General features: G+C 41.1%; 1 protein-coding gene and 1 pseudogene across 5 annotated transcripts in view; one reads left to right on the top strand and one right to left on the bottom strand.

Moving 5' to 3' along the window:
• Nucleotides 1-1114: 1114 nt before the first annotated feature.
• The window catches only part of MAPK14 (mitogen-activated protein kinase 14), an 84783-nt gene continuing 67194 nt past the window's right edge, over nt 1115-18703 (bottom strand). For 3 of the 5 annotated variants that reach the window (XM_017870083.1, XM_017870085.1, XM_017870086.1), the window contains 4 exons: nt 15868-15947; nt 9215-9293; nt 4235-4408; nt 1115-3470 (listed from right to left, as the gene is read on the bottom strand). In XM_017870083.1, coding sequence (XP_017725572.1) covers nt 3403-3470; nt 4235-4408; nt 9215-9293; nt 15868-15947 — 401 coding nt within the window. In that variant the 3' untranslated portion in view covers nt 1115-3402. Of the gene's footprint in view, nt 3471-4234; nt 4409-9214; nt 9294-11614; nt 11695-15867; nt 15948-18703 lie in introns of those variants that run through there. The other 2 variants (XM_017870084.1, XM_017870087.1) reach the window with 2 other exon arrangements.
• The window catches only part of LOC108528293 (ADP-sugar pyrophosphatase pseudogene), a 4504-nt pseudogene continuing 1911 nt past the window's right edge, over nt 16111-18703 (top strand).

The following is an 18703-nucleotide window of genomic DNA, read 5'->3' as shown; positions in this document are numbered from 1 at the left end:
TAACCGGGGCCCTTTTCTCTCACCTCCTTACAAAGTCACTGGGGATGGAAAGGAGACTATGCTTGGTCTGCCTTCTATCACTGCCTTCATTCCCCGCTGCCAGCCAGGGCCCAGACAAAAACCCAGCTCTCAATATTCTCACAGGCTGAGCCCCACTGTCCACCCTGGGACACCTGCTGGGTGTCATTCCAAGGACACCAAGAAAGGAAGCACATCAGCAAAGTCCCTGAGAAATCAGCTCTGAGACCCAGTGGCTCTTTCATCCCGTGATGCAATTCAGTCATTCTGAAGAGTATTTTCAAGGACCATAGCCAGCTAAGAAAAACAGTCATAAAATACATTTGCCTAAAAGCTTACAAACAATGTACATATATATATACAAACCCAACCTTCTCTCTGGCAGTTTTATAATAAAAATATATGGCTTACAGTCTCGAATGTCAAAGATGAAGAAAACTTGAGCTTCACTGTATAGATGAGAAAACTGTAGCCCTGGGCCAAGGGTCAGCAGCCTTCTCTAAAGGGGCAGATGGTAAATGGTTGACATTTTGGAGGTCCTATAGTTTCTGCTGCAACTATTTGCCTCTGTCACTGTAGCACAAAAGCAGCCACAGACAATACATAAACAGATGAACATGGTTCTATTCTCATAAAACTTTATTTATGGATACTGGAATTTAAGTTTTACATTACTTTTACCTGCTAAAAAACTACTACTTCTTTTGTTTTCTTTCCCAACCATTTAAAAATGTAAAAGCCATTCTTAGCAGACTACACCAAACGGGTGGTGGGCCAGATTTGGCCTTCAGGCCACAGTCTGCTGAGCCCTGTCATTTTGGCCACTCTTACCCTCAAGTGTAGATAAGACAGGCCCCAGTGCTTAATACCTCGTCATTTGCTCCTTGCTTTACCCATCCACAGCAAAGACCCGGATACTCTTCACCAAAAAATGTCCAACTAAGGAGCTTTATCAACATTTTCCAAATGTTAGGAGTAATATTAAGATCTGTCAGACAAGTATGCCAGGTCACAGTTTAAAGGATATTGATATAATGCCATATTGTGCATTAAATAAAAACAAGAGGAAAATATAATAAACTTGAGAAACTCACTGAATTTGAAAAATAGGCTTTATTTTAACCAGTGGTATTGTCTGACATCCTATATGGCATAACTGATTACAGCCAAGTTCATGGATACAAATAAAATAGCAATTTCCCTCATTCTCTCTTTTGTTTTCTGTTCAGAGAAATCAGGAGATGGGAGCATTATGCTCAGAAACCGAAGAGCTCTTTCGAGAGCTCCAGCTTAAGAGTCCAGGCTTCCGGAGCATGCAGCCTCCTAACACGTATGTGGTCACATGTGCAAAGACCTTTATTACAAAATATTCAGAGCAGTATTTCTGTAGGAAATCACACTAGCATTTACAACCAAAACATGGCTGATAAAATTCATCTTGCTGTGGATGGTGAGGATTTGAACTGCAATAAAGGAGATGAGGCCTTTACGTTCACTCTCCTTGAAAGGGGGAGAGTCCCGGCTGAGAGGGAATCAACATCAGTCTGTCTCCTTCCTTCTTGCTCCAGTTGACTCGGGGGTCCACCCAGTCCCTCTGGAGCATGTTTATCGCTGCGCTGATTGAGAAATGGAAACACCTTGGCCCAAATACAAGATTCTGTCACACAGCCAACACTGGAAGTGACTTTATACTTTCTTATTACACAAAAGGCTTAAATATATGAGTCCTCATGTAGAACAAAATGCCTGAAATTCAGCAAATTATGAAAACAACTCTTCTCCACCCCTGAGGATATTTTATCTTTATAAAGTTGAAAATACAAAATATTAAAATAATTTGCCCTTTCTCCCCATCAAAAGGAATCACATTCTCAAAGGATTCCTGCAATATACAAAATTCTGAAACAAAATTTATTTCTCCCCAAACCAAGAAGTCAATGATAAGCTGCCAAGAAGACCCTTTTCCATAGAGGAGTGGAAAAGACACCTTGTTACTGTTTTATTTTAAAGTAATCATATTTAGAGAAAGACAGCAGTTTTCTGGCCTTATGGGCTTTACTTTTTTACTTTGATTTTCAGCATTTCTTAGCATTAGTTATTGGGAGTGAAGAGAATAACTTGTTTCTGAAGTTTGGGATATTCCTGGGAAAAGCCCTGATCTTTTCCCATGATAACTCCTCAAAAATAGTTGGTTGAAAACAGATGGCATGAATGAAAATGCTATACATCCATCTGTTCCTCTTTTCATGATTTTCACATCAAAAGCACCTGAAGTATCAATTGTGTTCAACACAGAATAGCACTAGGGGCTGAAGAGAGGATGATGTCACTTGCCATAATATCAGCTGAGGTGACATGGGATCTAAACTACCCAAGAAGTCTTCACTGGCAAACCTGCCTGACACCAGGGCCTCCTGAAGAGAGCAGGACAAGCAGCTGTGCATGCTCAAATAGCAAGACATGCAAACACATCCTCACTCTGCTAGAAATAGAGTACACAGGAAGTACATGACATCAAGAACCTGCTTCTGACTACTGGGGCAGATATTCAAGAAACCTCTGCACCAAAGGTGAAGGGTAAGCAGAGAAATGGCAACACCTGGGGGTGAGGGAGAGAGAGAGACGCACATATACGCATGCACTCACATGCACACATGACCGCCTCTGAAGGCTACCTGGTTACTCCGGGCCCACAAGCAGCCGTCCAACAACCCTCTCGACTTGCCCGGCTCAGAACTTCAGCAGCTGCAGTCTTTTAACTATCTATACTTTCTTCTCTCCTTTTAAGGCACAAACATATTTACAGTTTCAAATACACCTGTCAAGATCTGAGAACCATACGAAGCAAGTTAATCACAGGCTAGTGCACAGAAGCCGGCTGGTCCTTTTTGGCTGTACGCATCACTAAGGGACAGCGTCGGGTCTGAAGCAACCAGAAGGTGTGGGCCTTCTCTTGTGCCACTGTGGGATGTTGTCAAGTCTATGCCCTACCGTCAAGGTGGGGGTCACAGGAGAAGCCAAAGTGGCAAAAGTATGACCAGGATTGGGGACAATTCATATTTTTTTACTTTGCATTGAACATATTCCTAAAAAGACAGAAGCTTGCCTGCCTGAGCCGACTCTCAGAAAGAAGAGCAAGGTGGAGGCTGCCCCGGAGCATCCACAACCTCATGTAAAGTCACTGTGATCATAGTTTGTTCATATTGTCTTACCTTCCCACAAAGACAGACACACACATGCACACACACTAACACGCACACACACCCCCTTCCACCATGGAGGAAATCTCTGCAACAAGAGGCACTTGAATGATATTTGGAGAGTTCCCATGAAAAGGCCTTCCCCTCACAGTGAAGTGGGATCGACAGAACAGAAACCAGGTGCTCAGGACTCCATCTCTTCTTGGTCGAGGGGCGGTGGCACAAAGCTGACGACTTCATCATAGGTCAGGCCTAGACATCGGGAAGGAAAAGTAAGACGTGAGAGTTTAGGCTGTTCTCTTTGCTGGCGAGCACTCTGACTTCACTCAAGATCCGTCCTCCCTGTCCAGGTAGTGGTATGATGGGCTACCTCACAGCTTGTATGTAATATCCTAATGGAGCACGTTATCACACAGAAGTTCAAGGGACATAGAAAAGAACCTTTTTTTTCTTCATGTTTTTCATTGCTGAGTGCCTCTTAAGCTCTCTATGGAAGTGCTCAAGAATGAAAGAGCACTCTCACAAGCTACGGCAACAGATGGTCTTGGCTCTTTGGATTTCACTGGAGTTCTGAACTTGTGTTTTATGGAAAGAATATGGGACTGGACACAGGATACACGGGTTCCATTCCTGGCTATGTCCCTAACTAGTTCTAAGTTAACTGATAAGACACAGATTCTCTTTGCCCCAGTTCTACTAATTGTAAAACTGTAAAAATATCCTATTCTTTACTTAGCTCAGAGAGATGTTGCAAATGCAATGACTCTCAAAACCTCAAATCTCCATGCAAAGCTCCTGTATGTGAGGGGCTGTGCATAAAATCAGACCAGACGTAAGTATCTCTAAGGTCCAGAGAGTATCACTGTCTACAACACTTTCCACCAGAGAACATATTCATTCTGCATTACAGACCTCAACTACAAGCTTTAGCAAGTTGGTTATGACCATTCAGTTTTTATTTTTCCCACCGCTTTTGGTTAGTGGTACAAGATGTTAATCCTACCCTTAGGACTTACTTTTCCACTCATCTATAAGGAGGTCCCTGCTTTCAAAGGACTGATCATAAGGATCGGCCACTGGTTCATCATCAGGATCGTGGTACTGAGCAAAGTAGGCATGTGCAAGGGCTTGGGCTGCTGTAATTCTCTTATCTGAGTCCAATACAAGCATCTTCTCCAGCAAGTCGACAGCTAGCAGTACCATAGACAGGAAGGAAAATAGTTTTTAACATGTTACAAAAAAGTATGCCTTATTAAGCAAACAGTTTTGACCCTTCATATCCAAACAAAGAATTCTCCTCCAAAAATACCTACTCTAGGATATATTGGCCCTTTTCTCCTTTACGCATGTGTATCTGTATTTTGTATGTTTAAAATTTTTTATTTTATTTTGATTCGGGGTACACATGCACATTTGTCACATGGGTCTCACTGATGGGGACTGGGCTTCCAGTGTGCCCAATAACCAAATAGTGAACATTGTACCCAACAGGTTATTTCTCAACCCTCACCCTCCTCCTGTATTTTGTATTTTTAAAGAACATGTTACTAAAGAAGAATTTTTTTAAATGACTAGGATTGTGTTTGAACAGGCTTTTGTGGAATGTCAATGTCAAACTGCTACCAGTGTAGTCAAACTGTATAAAAACAAAAGTCTACCGCTACAGTAATCTAGAATAGGTGGGCAGGACTGTATTTTGTGTGTTTGTTGTTGTTGTTGTTTTTTGTCCCCCTTCGCTGTTTATTTACTAACATAAGACAAATAAATATTCATCAAACAGATCTTCAAACAGTGAATAAACTGGGGTTTTACATGGTGATGGGGTGAGACATGGTATTAAAATCAAAGGGAATTTTATTTTAAAAAATTTCACTATGAAAAGTTCAAATATACAGAAACAGAAAAGTAAAACAAGGATAAAGTGAACACTCATATGCCCAGCATACAGATTCAACAATGAACATTTTGTATGGATTTATATGTTTTTCTGAACTGTTTTAAAATAAAATTATAGACATGATACTTTACCCTCCCCAAATATTTCAACACAAAGACACCTTGCTATATAATCATAATACTGTTATCATCTCTGACAAATAATTTCTAAATATCATCTAAAATCCAGTTCATGTTAAAATTTCTCCAATTATTCCAACGTTATCTTTTAGAACTAGTTTGTTCAAACCAGGATTCAATTAGGGGCCATGCACTGCAACTGACTGGATTTCTTTAGTCTCCCTTAGTCTAGAATAATCTCCTTATTTCTAAGCCCTGTTCTTTCCCGATTTTGATCTGAAGAGACCCTCTGGTTGTCCTGAGAATGACCGTTTCTCGGGATGTGTCTGATTTTGCTTCTTTTGCTGTCATGTGTCTACACCCTGCTTTCCACTATCCCCTGTACTTCCCAAAAACCAGAAGTTAGGTCAAAAATTATGGTAAGAATCAGGTTAAACATTTTCAGCAAAAATACAGGTGATGCCATGCACGTGATAGTGCATTAAGGCCATCTGTCCCACTGCTAATGAGCTAAAATTGATCACTGGGTTAAGATGTTTTCCCTTTGACGAAAGCAAGTAATCTGTGGGATATTTCGGTACCAAATAAATATCTGTTCCTTTCACTTATGGCTTTTTGCATTCACTGGGTTTCCTTTCCAAAAGCAATTATTTCTTTCATAAGGGGTTACAAAATGGTGATTTGTCTAACTCTATATTTCAAATGAGTATTTTTGTCTTTCAGCATGGCAGCACTTGGGAGGATAAATACTGCCATATAACCAGTTACCACTGTGGTGAAATAGGCTTTTGAGACTTTGCAAATTACTTCTTAAATGTGGAGTGGGTGGGGGTGAATAGTGAAGAGGACAGCTTCCTATGGAGATCGACTGCTGTGTATACTAGAGGCTGTAAAACACCCCTGTCCTACAGCTTGAATTCCAGAGTAATCCACTGGAGAAATATGGGCTTCAGGGGGATACAGAAACAAAGTGAATATTCATGTGTCAATTCAAGTTCATTAGTTTACACTTTAAAGTACAGTACTAGGTGAATGCCTGGATTATATATACATATATTCTTCTGATGGTCTTCTCTTCTTAGAAAAAGAAACCTTATCAGCTGTTGATTTTACAATTGAACACAGATTATATGACAAGTCTCTATTACCCCTAGGGTAAAAACTACCATGTTCTTATAATCAATAAGGTCAAGGGTAAGAAAAAGATTCCTCAAAGATATTATTAGCTGGGCATGGTGTTATGCGCCTGTAGTCTCAGCTACTTGGGATAGGGAAGAGGAAAGATCACTTAAATGCAAGAGCTCGAGGTTTTAGTGAACCATGACTGTGCCACTATACTCCAACCTGGGAGACAGAGTGAGATGCTATCTCTTAAAAAAAAAAAAAATCTTGACAGATAAATATACACACTAACATCAAGGGGTAATTTAAGTTTTAATTCATGTTTTGGGAATAGCAGTGAAACAAAGTCAGTGGCTGACGAAACAGAGCTGTTAATATTTATATTGCTGGCATGTTCCTGCTCAGTTAATATGCTGGGCATGAGCTTGTGACAGTAACACTGTACTCCATCTGCCCGGCAAGGGGAACCTCTATATGACATCACTGTTTGGCAATGGGCTGTAAGGCACGTTTAAATGCTGAGAAGTACAGTGCTGAGCACCAGATGGACCAAAGCCTCCTTTCAACTCATTAGCAAAGTAGTATCTAGTTCTTTTGGCGGTTTCAACGTCATGATTTCAAAGAATGGGAAGACCTATCAGGAGCTATGTGACATAAATAAGCTGCTGGAACACAAATATCTCCCCTCTCCCACTAAAAAATGAATTAACAAATCTTTCTGAGTCCATTAAGAGGGTGTCAGTGAGTACTGCCTGCCCTGTCTAAAACTTAGGGCTTAGGGCTGTTCTGGACAAATTCAGAACAGAATGACAGACAAGAAAGAACACAACGGGCCGGGCGCGGTGGCTCAAGCCTCTAATCCCAGCACTTTGGGAGGCCGAGGCGGGCAGATCACAAGGTCAGGAGATTGAGACCATCCTGACTAACACGGTGAAACCTAGTCTCTACTAAAGATAGAAAAAATTAGCCAGGCGTGGTGGCACACACTTGCTGTCGCAGCTACTCGGGAGGCTGGGGCAGAAGAATCACTTGAACCCAGGAGGCGGAGCTTGTAATGAGCCAAGATCGTGCCACTGCACTGCAGCCTGGGCAACAGAGCTAGACTCTGTCTCAAAAAAAAAAAAAAAAAAAGAAAGAACACAACATCTTTTCCTAACATCCTGTAGTACTTAAGGCTCAAAGAGAGCTTCTCACAGACCCTTGAACTAGATAATACAGCTCAAATAAATCATACAAAGTCAATTAGAGCATGCCAGGGCAGATGCAAACCTAAACCAATCTCAGTAGAATCGTACCTATCCCTGATGAGACTGTGGATTCATCCTTGGACAGGAGAGCAACCCAGCTGAGATATGACATACTCTCCATCTCCAAGGCTGACACAAACTCATCCACAACTGCCCAATACTTCAAAGAGCATGAGCATCTCTGCTATTGTAAGAATTATCACAGCAACACTAAAATTCCTCTCCATAACCACTATGGATGAAGTACTTAAAATGGTAAAATCACCAAGCCTTCACCCCAGCTTCTAAAGAGGTCAGCATGGCTGTCGGCCCTCAAAAAGATAAAACTAAACCTGAAGCATAGCTGCCAAGACCCTTAAGAAGACACATGACCCACACAGATGCAAAGAAATGCAGTGAGATTTTAAAACATACCACACAATACAATCTTAAGAAAAGTGAGAAGGCGGATTATACTCGTTATCATAGCATAGCTCCCTTCCCTATTGTAGGGAGGTCCTGGTCTGATCTTTCTGTGTCTACCATTAAACAGCACTGTCCACTGCCTTCTTCTAGAGTCAGGGAATGAGGCTCAGGCAAAGCAGCTTTTAGGGACCATCTGAATCACACATCAGTCCTCCCCTTCAAAGAACATAGTCAGCCAGGCATGGTGGCTCACATCTGAATCCCAGCACTTTTGGAAGTTGAGGTGGGCAGATTGCATGAGCCCAGGAGACAAAGATTAGTAGATGGTGAGACCCTGTCTCTACAAATAATTCTTTAAAAAATTAGCCAGGCATGGGGATGCATGCCTGTAGTCCTAGCTATGTGGGAGGCTGAGGCAGGAGGATCATTGGAGCCCAGGAGTTCAAGCTTGCAGTGAGCCATGATTGTGCCACTGTACTCTAGCCTGGGTAACAGACTGAGACCCTGACACTACCAAAAAAAATAACAACAATAATAATAATAAAGCAATTCCTTTTTTAGCCAAGGCAACACATATCTTCAGCTGCCACCATCACTTCCCTCTGCCAAGGATCTTGAAGGCATATGAAGTCATTTCTTTAAGTTTAGGTAGCAAATAAGCTCCACAAAGAGGAGAGGATGGTTACACCTCTGAGGGGCAGAGAAAGAATAAGGGAGGGGAAAAGTTCATGAGTGTGGAAGATGACAGGATCTGTAGCTACGGCAGCTACCAATAGAGCAGAGCACCCTGCAGGGAGTTCCTGGGTGGGTCCTCTAAACACCCACCTGCACTTCAGTGGTTTCTGTCCTCCACTCAGGGACACCATGAATCCACAGCAGTTGTGAACAAGCTACAGCTTTCTTCTGTATCTGCTTCTTCCTGCCTCTCCAATCTTTTCTCTCAACATTCCTGTTACTTTCTCTCCTTTCTCCACTGTACCTGCCCATTCTCCCAACCCCAAGGTCTGTGATCATTTAAACATATAAGCATCTTATATAATTAAAAAAAAAAATCTGACAACACAAATAGATAATAAAAGCCATATTTATCACCTTCCAAGATTCAACTAATGGTACTTTATTTGGTCAAAAGGAGAAATTCTTCAAATCTCCAATTTATATCATAACCAATTCAATATCCATGAGGTGAGGATATGGTCAACTTACCCAGGGGATTGGCACCAATAAATACATTCGCAAAGTTCATCTTCGGCATCTGAGTCAAAGACTGAATATAGTTTCTTGCCTGAAAAAACAAGGGTTTTCAGAATTACTTTGTTCAATAATGTTACTTCTCTCAAAGAAAGAATCTTGGTCCTGCTAAGGAACGAGTGTTAACTGACAAAGTCCACTAACTCCAATGTTTATAACTGTCTTTGATAAAACTTCTCCCTTACTGCCATCCTAACTTCCTAGTTACGATCATCACCTTCTTTATTCCTGCTGTCTCTCACAGTTGCATTTCAAGTGAACGAGAATACTCATCAATCAAATTCTCTTTCATCAGCTTTCTGATCACAGGATGAGAAGTTTAAAAACGGAGGCCGAGATATGTAAGAAGTAGCCCTTTCTGAGACAGCCTTCTCAAACAGCTAAAATTGGTAGAAGGGTTGGTATTCCCAAAGTAAGTCTTGGACCAGCAGTCTTTTGATTGTGCTGACTTCAGTAGGTGCTCTTAGCACATCAAAGGACATCAATATTAAACCTTGCTAACAAAGTAACACTGGTAACAAAAAAGTTAATATAAACTTAATATAAGAGTCCTACCTCACAGGTTTGGAGTGAAGATTAGAGATAACAAACCTAGTACTTTCTTAACACAGTACTTGGTTCCAAGTGAGAGTTCAAGAAACATTATCTGCTATCCCACTATCACCTTCAGAGAAAAGCAAAGTCTGCTGTCTATCTTAACCACCTTTTAAAAATTTCTGTTTTAATACAATCCAACAGTAAAGGTATGTATGTATATTTACGTTTACACACACACACACACACAAGGTTATAAAAAGTTCTGGTTGCCCAGGCATGGTGACTCACGCCTGTAATCCCAGCACTTTGGGAGGCCAAGAGGGCGGATCACTTGAGCCCAGGACTTTGAGACCAGCCTGGGTAACATGGTGAAAACTTGTCTCCAAAAATACAAAAAATTAGCCAGGCATGGTGATGCATGCCTGTGGTCCCAGCTACTTGGGAGGCTGAGGTAAGAGGATCACTTGAGCAGGGAGATGGAGCCCAGGAAGCTTGAGCCCAGGAGGTGGAGGTTCCAGTGAGCTAAGATTGTGCCACTGCACTCCAGCTGGGGTGACAGAGTGAGATCCTGTCTTAAAACAAAACAAAAACAAACAAAAAATCTGGTTGCTTGGGCAAGTTCACCTTATTTATTAAAAAATTTTTTTAGAGACACAGTCTCTGTTCTGTTGCCTAGGCTGGAGGTCACTGGCACAATCACAGCTCACGATAGCCTCGAACTTCTGACTCAAGCAACCCTCCTGCCTCAGCTTCCCAAGGAGCTGAGACTGCAGGCGTGTGCTATCATGCCCTAATTTTTAAATTTTTTTGTAGACCTGCAGTATTGCTGTGTTGCCCAGGATGGTCTCAAACTCCTGGGCTCAATTGATCCTACCATCTCAGCTTCCAAATTGCTGAGAATTGCCAGGTACATGCCACCACACCCAGCCTTCACCTTCTTAATGATTGCATGTGGAGTCAGGAGGAAAGGTCTGCTCTGAAAAGCAATTGAGAATCTTTCTGATTTGAAAAGAAAGTTTTAGGAATTGAATATATAAATGGCTGTAATCCCTTTCTACTTGAACATGTAAATAAAAAGATGAAGGGAAAACAGGTAAGAGACAATTATCTCATTCAGAGAACAGTCATCCCTTTAATAAAAATAAATCAACAGACGACCTGAATATAGCCGAAGTAGAAACAAAGTTGCTGGGAGGGGCCCTCTGTGATGCCAACCCGGTTCCCCAAAATATTAAGGGTATCTTAGAAAGACAGAAGTGCCCCAATCACCTCTGATAATAAAACAAGAGTTAGACTAAGTAGTTAAGAATAAAGAAGGTACCTAACTGTACCAAAGTGTTTGTATTTACTCTATATTATTTGTGTATTTTCTTTTAAATATAGTATGTATTAGTACTGGATATTTGTTTTGTTTTGTTTTTAAATAAAGAATTCTCTTTTGGTCATTAAAAAAGGGGATGAATTGGAAAGCATGCTAATGGACTTCAGTTAACTACCCTTCTGATAAAGGTCACGATAGTAGCACACCCTAGCTACAGGCATAGCACCTAGAAAGAAACCACCTCACAGCACTAAATTCACAAAACCAAATATAAAAATAACAATTTTCCATTTACAAGCTTACTAATTATATCCCCAGTCTCACAAGACTGGATGACATTTTATCCCAAAAGTCAACATCTTGCAATAGCACATAGGCAGGCCTCAAGGCACATGCAAGCATCTAGTGATTGTTAAAAACTGTTGGTTATACAGTGGCAATAAAATGAGAACGTGGCTTCTCAGTGCGACATCCCTATACAGTCTCTTTGTTCTCACCTCATGGCTTGGCATCCTGTTAATGAGATAAGCGGGGGGTGTTCCCGTCAGACGCATAATCTGCTGAAGCTGGTTAATATCTTAGATGCCTAGTCAAGGGCATTGTTAAACATACAGTGCAAAAAATAATTTTCAACTCAAGTTTTAAAAGGTCAAAAGCCACCCCTACACAAACAAAAAAACCTACCCCCCATTCACCCTACCCGAGGACCCAAGGCTACATGTTAAAGCTTCTGTGAATGACATGAGTCACTTCTGTGAATGACATAAGTCGCTTCTGTGAATGACATGAGTCGCTTCTGTGAATGACATGAGTAACTAGGCATGTAGTCAGTGACTGGCCATGCAGATAAGAAAAATTACTTTTCTTTGATTTTAGCATCATCTTTACTGTTAAATATTTTAGGTTCCCTGGAAACAGACTGCCCCTTGATCCAGGATGCCAGCCAGAGAACTGTTTTCAAGTACTGATGGCCAAAACCTGTTTGTGGGAGAAATATAGATGATTCTAAAATTTTTGACTCAAACTTTGAACAAAACAAAATATCCAACATATCCGTTCAAGGAAGAGACTAAACTTTTGCGGCACAGGTTCTCCAAGGCACCATCCCTCCGAATTAAGACACACGTGGGCATCTGGGTTAATAAGCAACGCCACATTTCAAAGACATTAGTTAGTGGTACATTTAAAATACTTGCCACAAACACAAAATGGTAAATGAAGAAAGAGGAGACAGGGAGAAGGTTAGAGGCTAATGGCAAAGGCAAAACAGAAGTCACAGGCTGCTGACAGTGTTAAAGCATGCCACATGATTTCCTCCACAAGTCTCTTCAACAAGCGAACAGACTAACCTCACTTAACAAACAGGTGGAGGGAAGTCTGCAAAATACTCTGCAAGTATCTGACAAGGGCAGAACTATGAGATTTTCTATATGTATAGGCATGTATGTAAGCTGTACTACAACTTCTCTCTTTTAACTGTTCCATCAATGTTAATACAACTCGCCCTCTTCTAAAATGTAAGAACTCTTTATCATGTTCCTACTAAGAGCAGAAGTGAGATTTTAAAAATCTTCAGTGTAATTCAATAAACCCCTTTTCTAGTCCTGTTCTTGTTAACTACTAATTCCTTCATTCAGGTGAAGCGTCATCTTCAATAAGCACCATGGCCAAGCAATTTTACTTCTTTGTGGCTTTCCCAAATAATTTTTCTACTTTAGCCCATCCTCTGAACTGAACTCCCTAGTGGTCAGATGACTTAGCAGTAATCTGTTTAAGGCTGGCCACGGGGAGAGAGCTCGAGCCATGCGCTCCACATTGCCTTTCACGCTCCCTAAGCCCAAAGACAGGCCAGTAAATTCCAAAAGAGGTATTAATTACACTTTGATTTGTGGTCCTTTTAAGAAACGTACCAGATCCACACCAGATGATGGAATTCTTTATTTTGTTAGGAGTTTAGGAAACAGAATTTAGAGTTACCTTTAACAAATCACATAACAAATGACACTTTTCATGCCAAGGGAAGTAACAAAAAGGGGCCACAAAGTAAACCAGCAATAGCAATATACCAGTTGGGTCTTAAAATGTAAAAATCCTCCACTTCTCCTTCCTTTCTGTGAACAATACCTGGCCTGCGCATTTTCTGTCTTTGTCTCCTTTAGTCAAAGAGGTTATTGTTTTATATCCCCTTTCTGTCAAGAGGTTAGAAAGATTCTATTTCTGGAGGAAAATATGAATGGGTCAGGTCTTTGCTTTTTTTTAATCTAATTTAATTAATTAGTTTATTTATTTTTAAAGACAAGGTCTTGCTCTGTCACACAGGCTGGAGTGCAGTGCACAATCACCACTTCCTGCAGCCTCAAATTCCTGGCCTCAAGTGACCCTCCTGCCTCAGTCTCCCAAAGTGTTTTCAGGACAAATGTGAGCCACTGTGCCCAGTCTGCTTTTGCTTTCTTAATATGATTTTCTTGTTCTTTCACTGATTATTACAAATACTGGGACATTAACCAAATGAATTCTCTTTCCTTGGCCTCTATCACAACCCATTTATACCTTTTCCTATGGCTCATCCTAATAGGTTCTCAATCCATTACTGCATTCTCTTACTCAGCGTTCAATTTCTTCATAATTATTGGCATTGCTACTTCACTACTTTTCAGGAGAATGAAAACAGCTGTTGGCTTTCTATTTTCTGCATTCCTTCACTAATGTCTTTTTTCTTTAATTTTGAAAATTTTTTAAATCTCTGAACAATTTTACTCACCTGGCCTTATTTTTCCATTATGTTACCATACGATAACCAGGTACTTGGTCCGTGTCGTGAACATGAAATTAATCTTGTCTACCCCTTAGGATGTTTAAACTACTTTTATCCACTTGCCCCAATTATGTAGGAAAAAACAAACAAAACAAACTTTCTTATTTTACACTCAATATAATATTATTTGAGTTAAGTTCTGTATTCTGGTACTCAATTTCAGTAGAGCTGTTGAAATATATAATGTGCCTCATTTCACAGAGGGACCTCCACTGTTAGGCTGTGCACCTAGTGTTTCTTTCTTAAAAATAAGTGATGGATTAATGAGAGATAAATACTATTGACTATTTTACCTAGACTTTGGTTTGAATTCCTTGTGACTAATAGCACATATCTATAGGGCAGATGGTTGGGATCGAAGAGAAGACTAAGAAAGGGCTGCTAGGAATCACTCTCAGGAAGGAAATGAATTTGCATGGTCTCATTAGCACTATTTATTAATTGAGCTCCTTCCCAGCCCTCCCTCTGCCCTTAGGGCCTCTTACTGTAAGACAGTGTTTCTAAGAAAAAACATAAAAAAAAAAAAAGTACTGTCCTTTCTAAGCATCGTCTGATATCTTTGATTCACTCTAATCCAGCTTCTATATACCATAAAGGGGGAAAAAATACCTCTTTAGGTTGACATTGTGGTAACACTGACAATGACTTCCAAAATAGTGTGTAATCACATGCGATTATAGTTTGGATCATGTTATCCAGCATCTGGGATCTGTACTCAGCTCTGCCACGTGACTCAGTGCATGACGTGGAAAAGTCACTGCCTTTCTGGGCCTTTGCTTCTTTATCTTAAGTAAGTAAATGAAACAAAATTCAGAGTGGAGGTTCAGAAATACACTGGGCTTTGGCATCCTTTCAAGAAATGTACTGGATACATACCAGATGATGGTATTCTTTATTTTGTCAGGAAGGTGAATGAACGGTTCCAACTCACCTACTTATGCCTGCCTCAAGCTACCCAGCAGTCTTCTCAACTAGGCAAAGGTCCCCTTCAGTCATAAATGTTGGGAGGAGAATCCAGGAAGGCATAACTGGAGCTTGGCTCCATAGCTCATTTTTTCTTTTGTTCAACTGCCTGGCAGCAGATTGAGGGAAAAAGGAAAAAAAACTGGGCTTTCATGGCTTCTCTCATGCCTCTGGCCCAAGAAAATGACCAAGAGCAGGAAATCATAGCAAAAGTAAGCCAGAGTCACATTCCCATGGCTTCTGTCTAAGTCCCTGCTTAGAAGCAAGAAAGCACTAGCTCCAAACTCTGTCTCGGGTTATTTAACTTATAATTACAAGGCAATAGGAGGAAAATTTATAACCACATTCCTGTGGATCTGAGGTATCAACAGTGGAGTTGTTTCTTCTGAGTGGGGTCTAGGGACTGGGTAGAAAGGTCCCTCTGTTGGGAACGAACATTTTACATAGAATATATGAGTATCTATTCTAAAACAATAAAAAATAACTTATGGGAAGGGGCAACAGTGTGCAGACAATGTACATTTTATTCTTTTAGTGATTAAGTTGGACTAAATACATGGTGAAGCTCATGCGCTGAGAACAAACACCAGAAACAGTGAAAAGAGCTCTAGAGCATACGTGAAACTTCTGAGAAAGATGAAAGTCAGAGCTTGAGGACAGAGACACACATTTTGCATTAATCTCTTGGAATGAATTAGAATCTCAAATCTCATTGCTTTACTGGGATACTATTGCCTAATAGAGGCTCCCATGATCTTAGTGTGTACCCAGATAGAGAATAAAACACACTTGTGCATGCAAGCAGGCACACATGCGTGCACGCACACACACACTCACACTATCTAATACCTCACTCATCAGCACACAAAGGGTATGTGTGCTTATAAACACACCCAGGTCAAAGTACAGATTGGAAGAAGGCAAGTGGCAGAGGCTCCCAACAGGGCAGATAATTACAAAGCATCAACTCACAGACTCTGAGGAGATTTTCTTCAAAAGCTCAGCCCCTGGGGTTCCAACGAGTCTTAAAATGAGCTTCAACTGATCAATATCTAATGGTGGACCATAAAGGAAAATGTTGGGACGAAATAAAAATGAAAAACAAACAATGACAAACAAAACAAAAACAAACAAACAAAACACCCCGAGAACAAAAATGAAACACCCCAAACCTAGCCAACACGGTGAATCCCTCTAGGTCAAGGTTCCCGCAGGATGATCACTTCACGTAGGACACGCTCCTCCTGTACAAAGATTCAAAATGCTACCACACACGTATCCACTTTATATTCATTTCGTGCATCTGTCAACAGCATGTATCAGTAAAGTGAGGCAACGTTAGGTGGTTCTTAGCTGCCAAAGACAGCAGGTGAAAACACAAGAGCTTCACTCAGTTTACACTGCCCTCTTCATCTGCCATCAAAGTGTCAGTAATCAGTCCAGGAAAAGAGCACTGGTAATTAGAGGGCCACAGATAAGGAAAAAAGCAACAGAGCACAGGAGCTAGGGATGTACAAGTCTATTTATGAATATTCTCCTAAATGTGACCTAAAGAGTTTGTGATATGACAGTGGAAGGCCTGTGAGACCCCAAAGCCTGATCACTGGAGCACACCCTCTGGGAAGCCTCGCCTCTCACACTGGCTACAGTAGGCAGAGCACGATGAGGGAGAGTCGCCAGCAGAGGGCGCTCTCCCACCGCATGTTCCTTCAGGAGCGCCATGAGAACGCAAACACAGGCAGTTTCAACCTTATAAAATGCAAATGAACAATGCTTAACAAATTCCACACATCCCAAAGGCTCTAAATAATAGGCCACAGTGCTAAAACTTTTATCCTGGTAGGCCGGGCGCGGTGGCTCAAGCCTGTAATCCCAGCACTTTGGGAGGCCGAGACGGGCGGATCACAAGGTCAGGAGATCGAGACCATCCTGGCTAACACGGTGAAACCCCGTCTCTACTAAAAGATACAAAAAACTAGCTGGGCGAGGTGGCGGGCGCCTGTAGTCCTAGCTACTCTGGAGGCTGAGGCAGGAGAATGGCGTAAACCCGGGAGGCGGAACTTGCAGTGAGCTGAGATCCGGCCACTGCACTCCAGCCTGGGCGACAGAGCGAGACTCCGTCTCAAAAAAAAAAAAAAACTTTTATCCTGGTAGCCAACACTTCAATGTATACTCAGAATGTATGTGCATGTGTTAACCAGAAGACAAAAATTTCCATTTGTTCTCATTGCTTTTTGTCTTACCTAAAACGGAAGTTAAAAAGAGGGGGGGAAATACTATAAAATAGCTTTTAATATTTTCTCTGAAAATGTGAACAGTTTATCCACGTTTATACTGACTGACATTCCACGGAGGGAGAAGGGGAGGATGACTGTCTTCTGACCCATCAGGTTTTTCACATGACTAAATCCTCTTGGCCTCAGGTCTCAGCTTCAACTTCACCTCCTCAGGGAGGCCTCCCCTCAACACTCTATATACATAACACCCTCCCCCCCAATTCCTTCTCAGCATCATGCTTGATAACATCATAGTGCTTATCACAGTCTGGAATTACTTTGTTTGCTTACTGTCTACCCCCTGTACTGGTCTACAGCTCTGTGAGGACAGGGGCCACTCTGCCTCTTCACCATTTATCCTCAGCCTAACATCTGGTACATGACGGGTAGTCAAAATATTTGAGGAAAAGGTACAGCAGGATGAAAGAAATTTTTGCTTATGGTTATACATATAAAGGCAACATAGCAACACTTAAAAACAGCAGTCTCTATAAGCCACAGGTGCCTATGTTACAGGAATAACTTATGCAGTAATTTGACATCTTGTCTTTTACTTTCTTTTAGATATGAAATCAGCTTCAATGGAAGAAAATTCTAGGCTGGAGTCAGCAAACCCCAATCTCTTCCTGTTTTATATATAAAGTTTTATTAGAACACAGCCATGTCCATTCATTTATGTACAGTCTATAGGTGTTTCCAATTACAACAAGCACAGTTACCATATGGTTCCCAAGCCTAAAATATTAACGACCTGGCCCTTTCAGAAAAGGTGTGCCAAACCCCATCCTAAACCCAAACAACTTGTGTTCTTTAGCAAGCAAAACAAACTAGAAACAAGTCCACTCACGTAAGTTATTTCTAAATTAAGAATAACAGGGAATTCTGTCATCTGCAAATGGTAAAAATCAGTGTGTTATAAAGGTTAAGATTTAAATACTGGCTTCTCAGTTCAAGATGTTGAGAAGACAAAAATTTTGAAGCATATGTTCATAGGACAGAGCAGGAGTGGGGGTGGGATGGATACTGTCCTGCTCTAAAATAATCAGATTAATTATATTACAATAGAAATCTGTAAAAAAAAATTCTTGCTGCTCTAAAATGACTCAATTTACAAAAATTTAGTTCCCTCACATTAACACTCTTCAGGAATATATTTAACTGGGTAGCCACCACAAGATAAAGTAAATCATGGCCGGGGGCGGTGGCTCAAGCCTGTAATCCCAGCACTTTGGGAGGCCGAGACGGGCGGATCATGAGGTCAGGAGATCGAGACCATGCTGGCTAACATGATGAAACCCCGTCTCTACTAAAAAATACAAAAAATTAGCCGGGCAAGGTGGCGGGCACCTGTAGTCCCAGCTACTCGGGAGGCTGAGGCAGAAGAATGGTGTGAACCTGGGAGGCGGAACTTGCAATGAGCTGAGATCTGGCCACTGCACTCCAGCCTGGGTGACAGAGCGAGACTTCGTCTCAAAAAAAAATAAAATAAAATAAAATAAAGTGAGTATATTTAAAAAAAAAAAAAAAAAAAA

The sequence above is a fragment of the Rhinopithecus bieti genome, unplaced genomic scaffold (genome assembly GCF_001698545.2).
Source record: "Rhinopithecus bieti isolate Rb0 unplaced genomic scaffold, ASM169854v2 scaffold_4553, whole genome shotgun sequence".
NCBI lineage: Eukaryota > Metazoa > Chordata > Mammalia > Primates > Cercopithecidae > Rhinopithecus > Rhinopithecus bieti.
The sequence above is the reverse complement of the archived record's forward strand: the minus strand, read 5'-3'. Positions and strand labels throughout refer to the sequence as shown.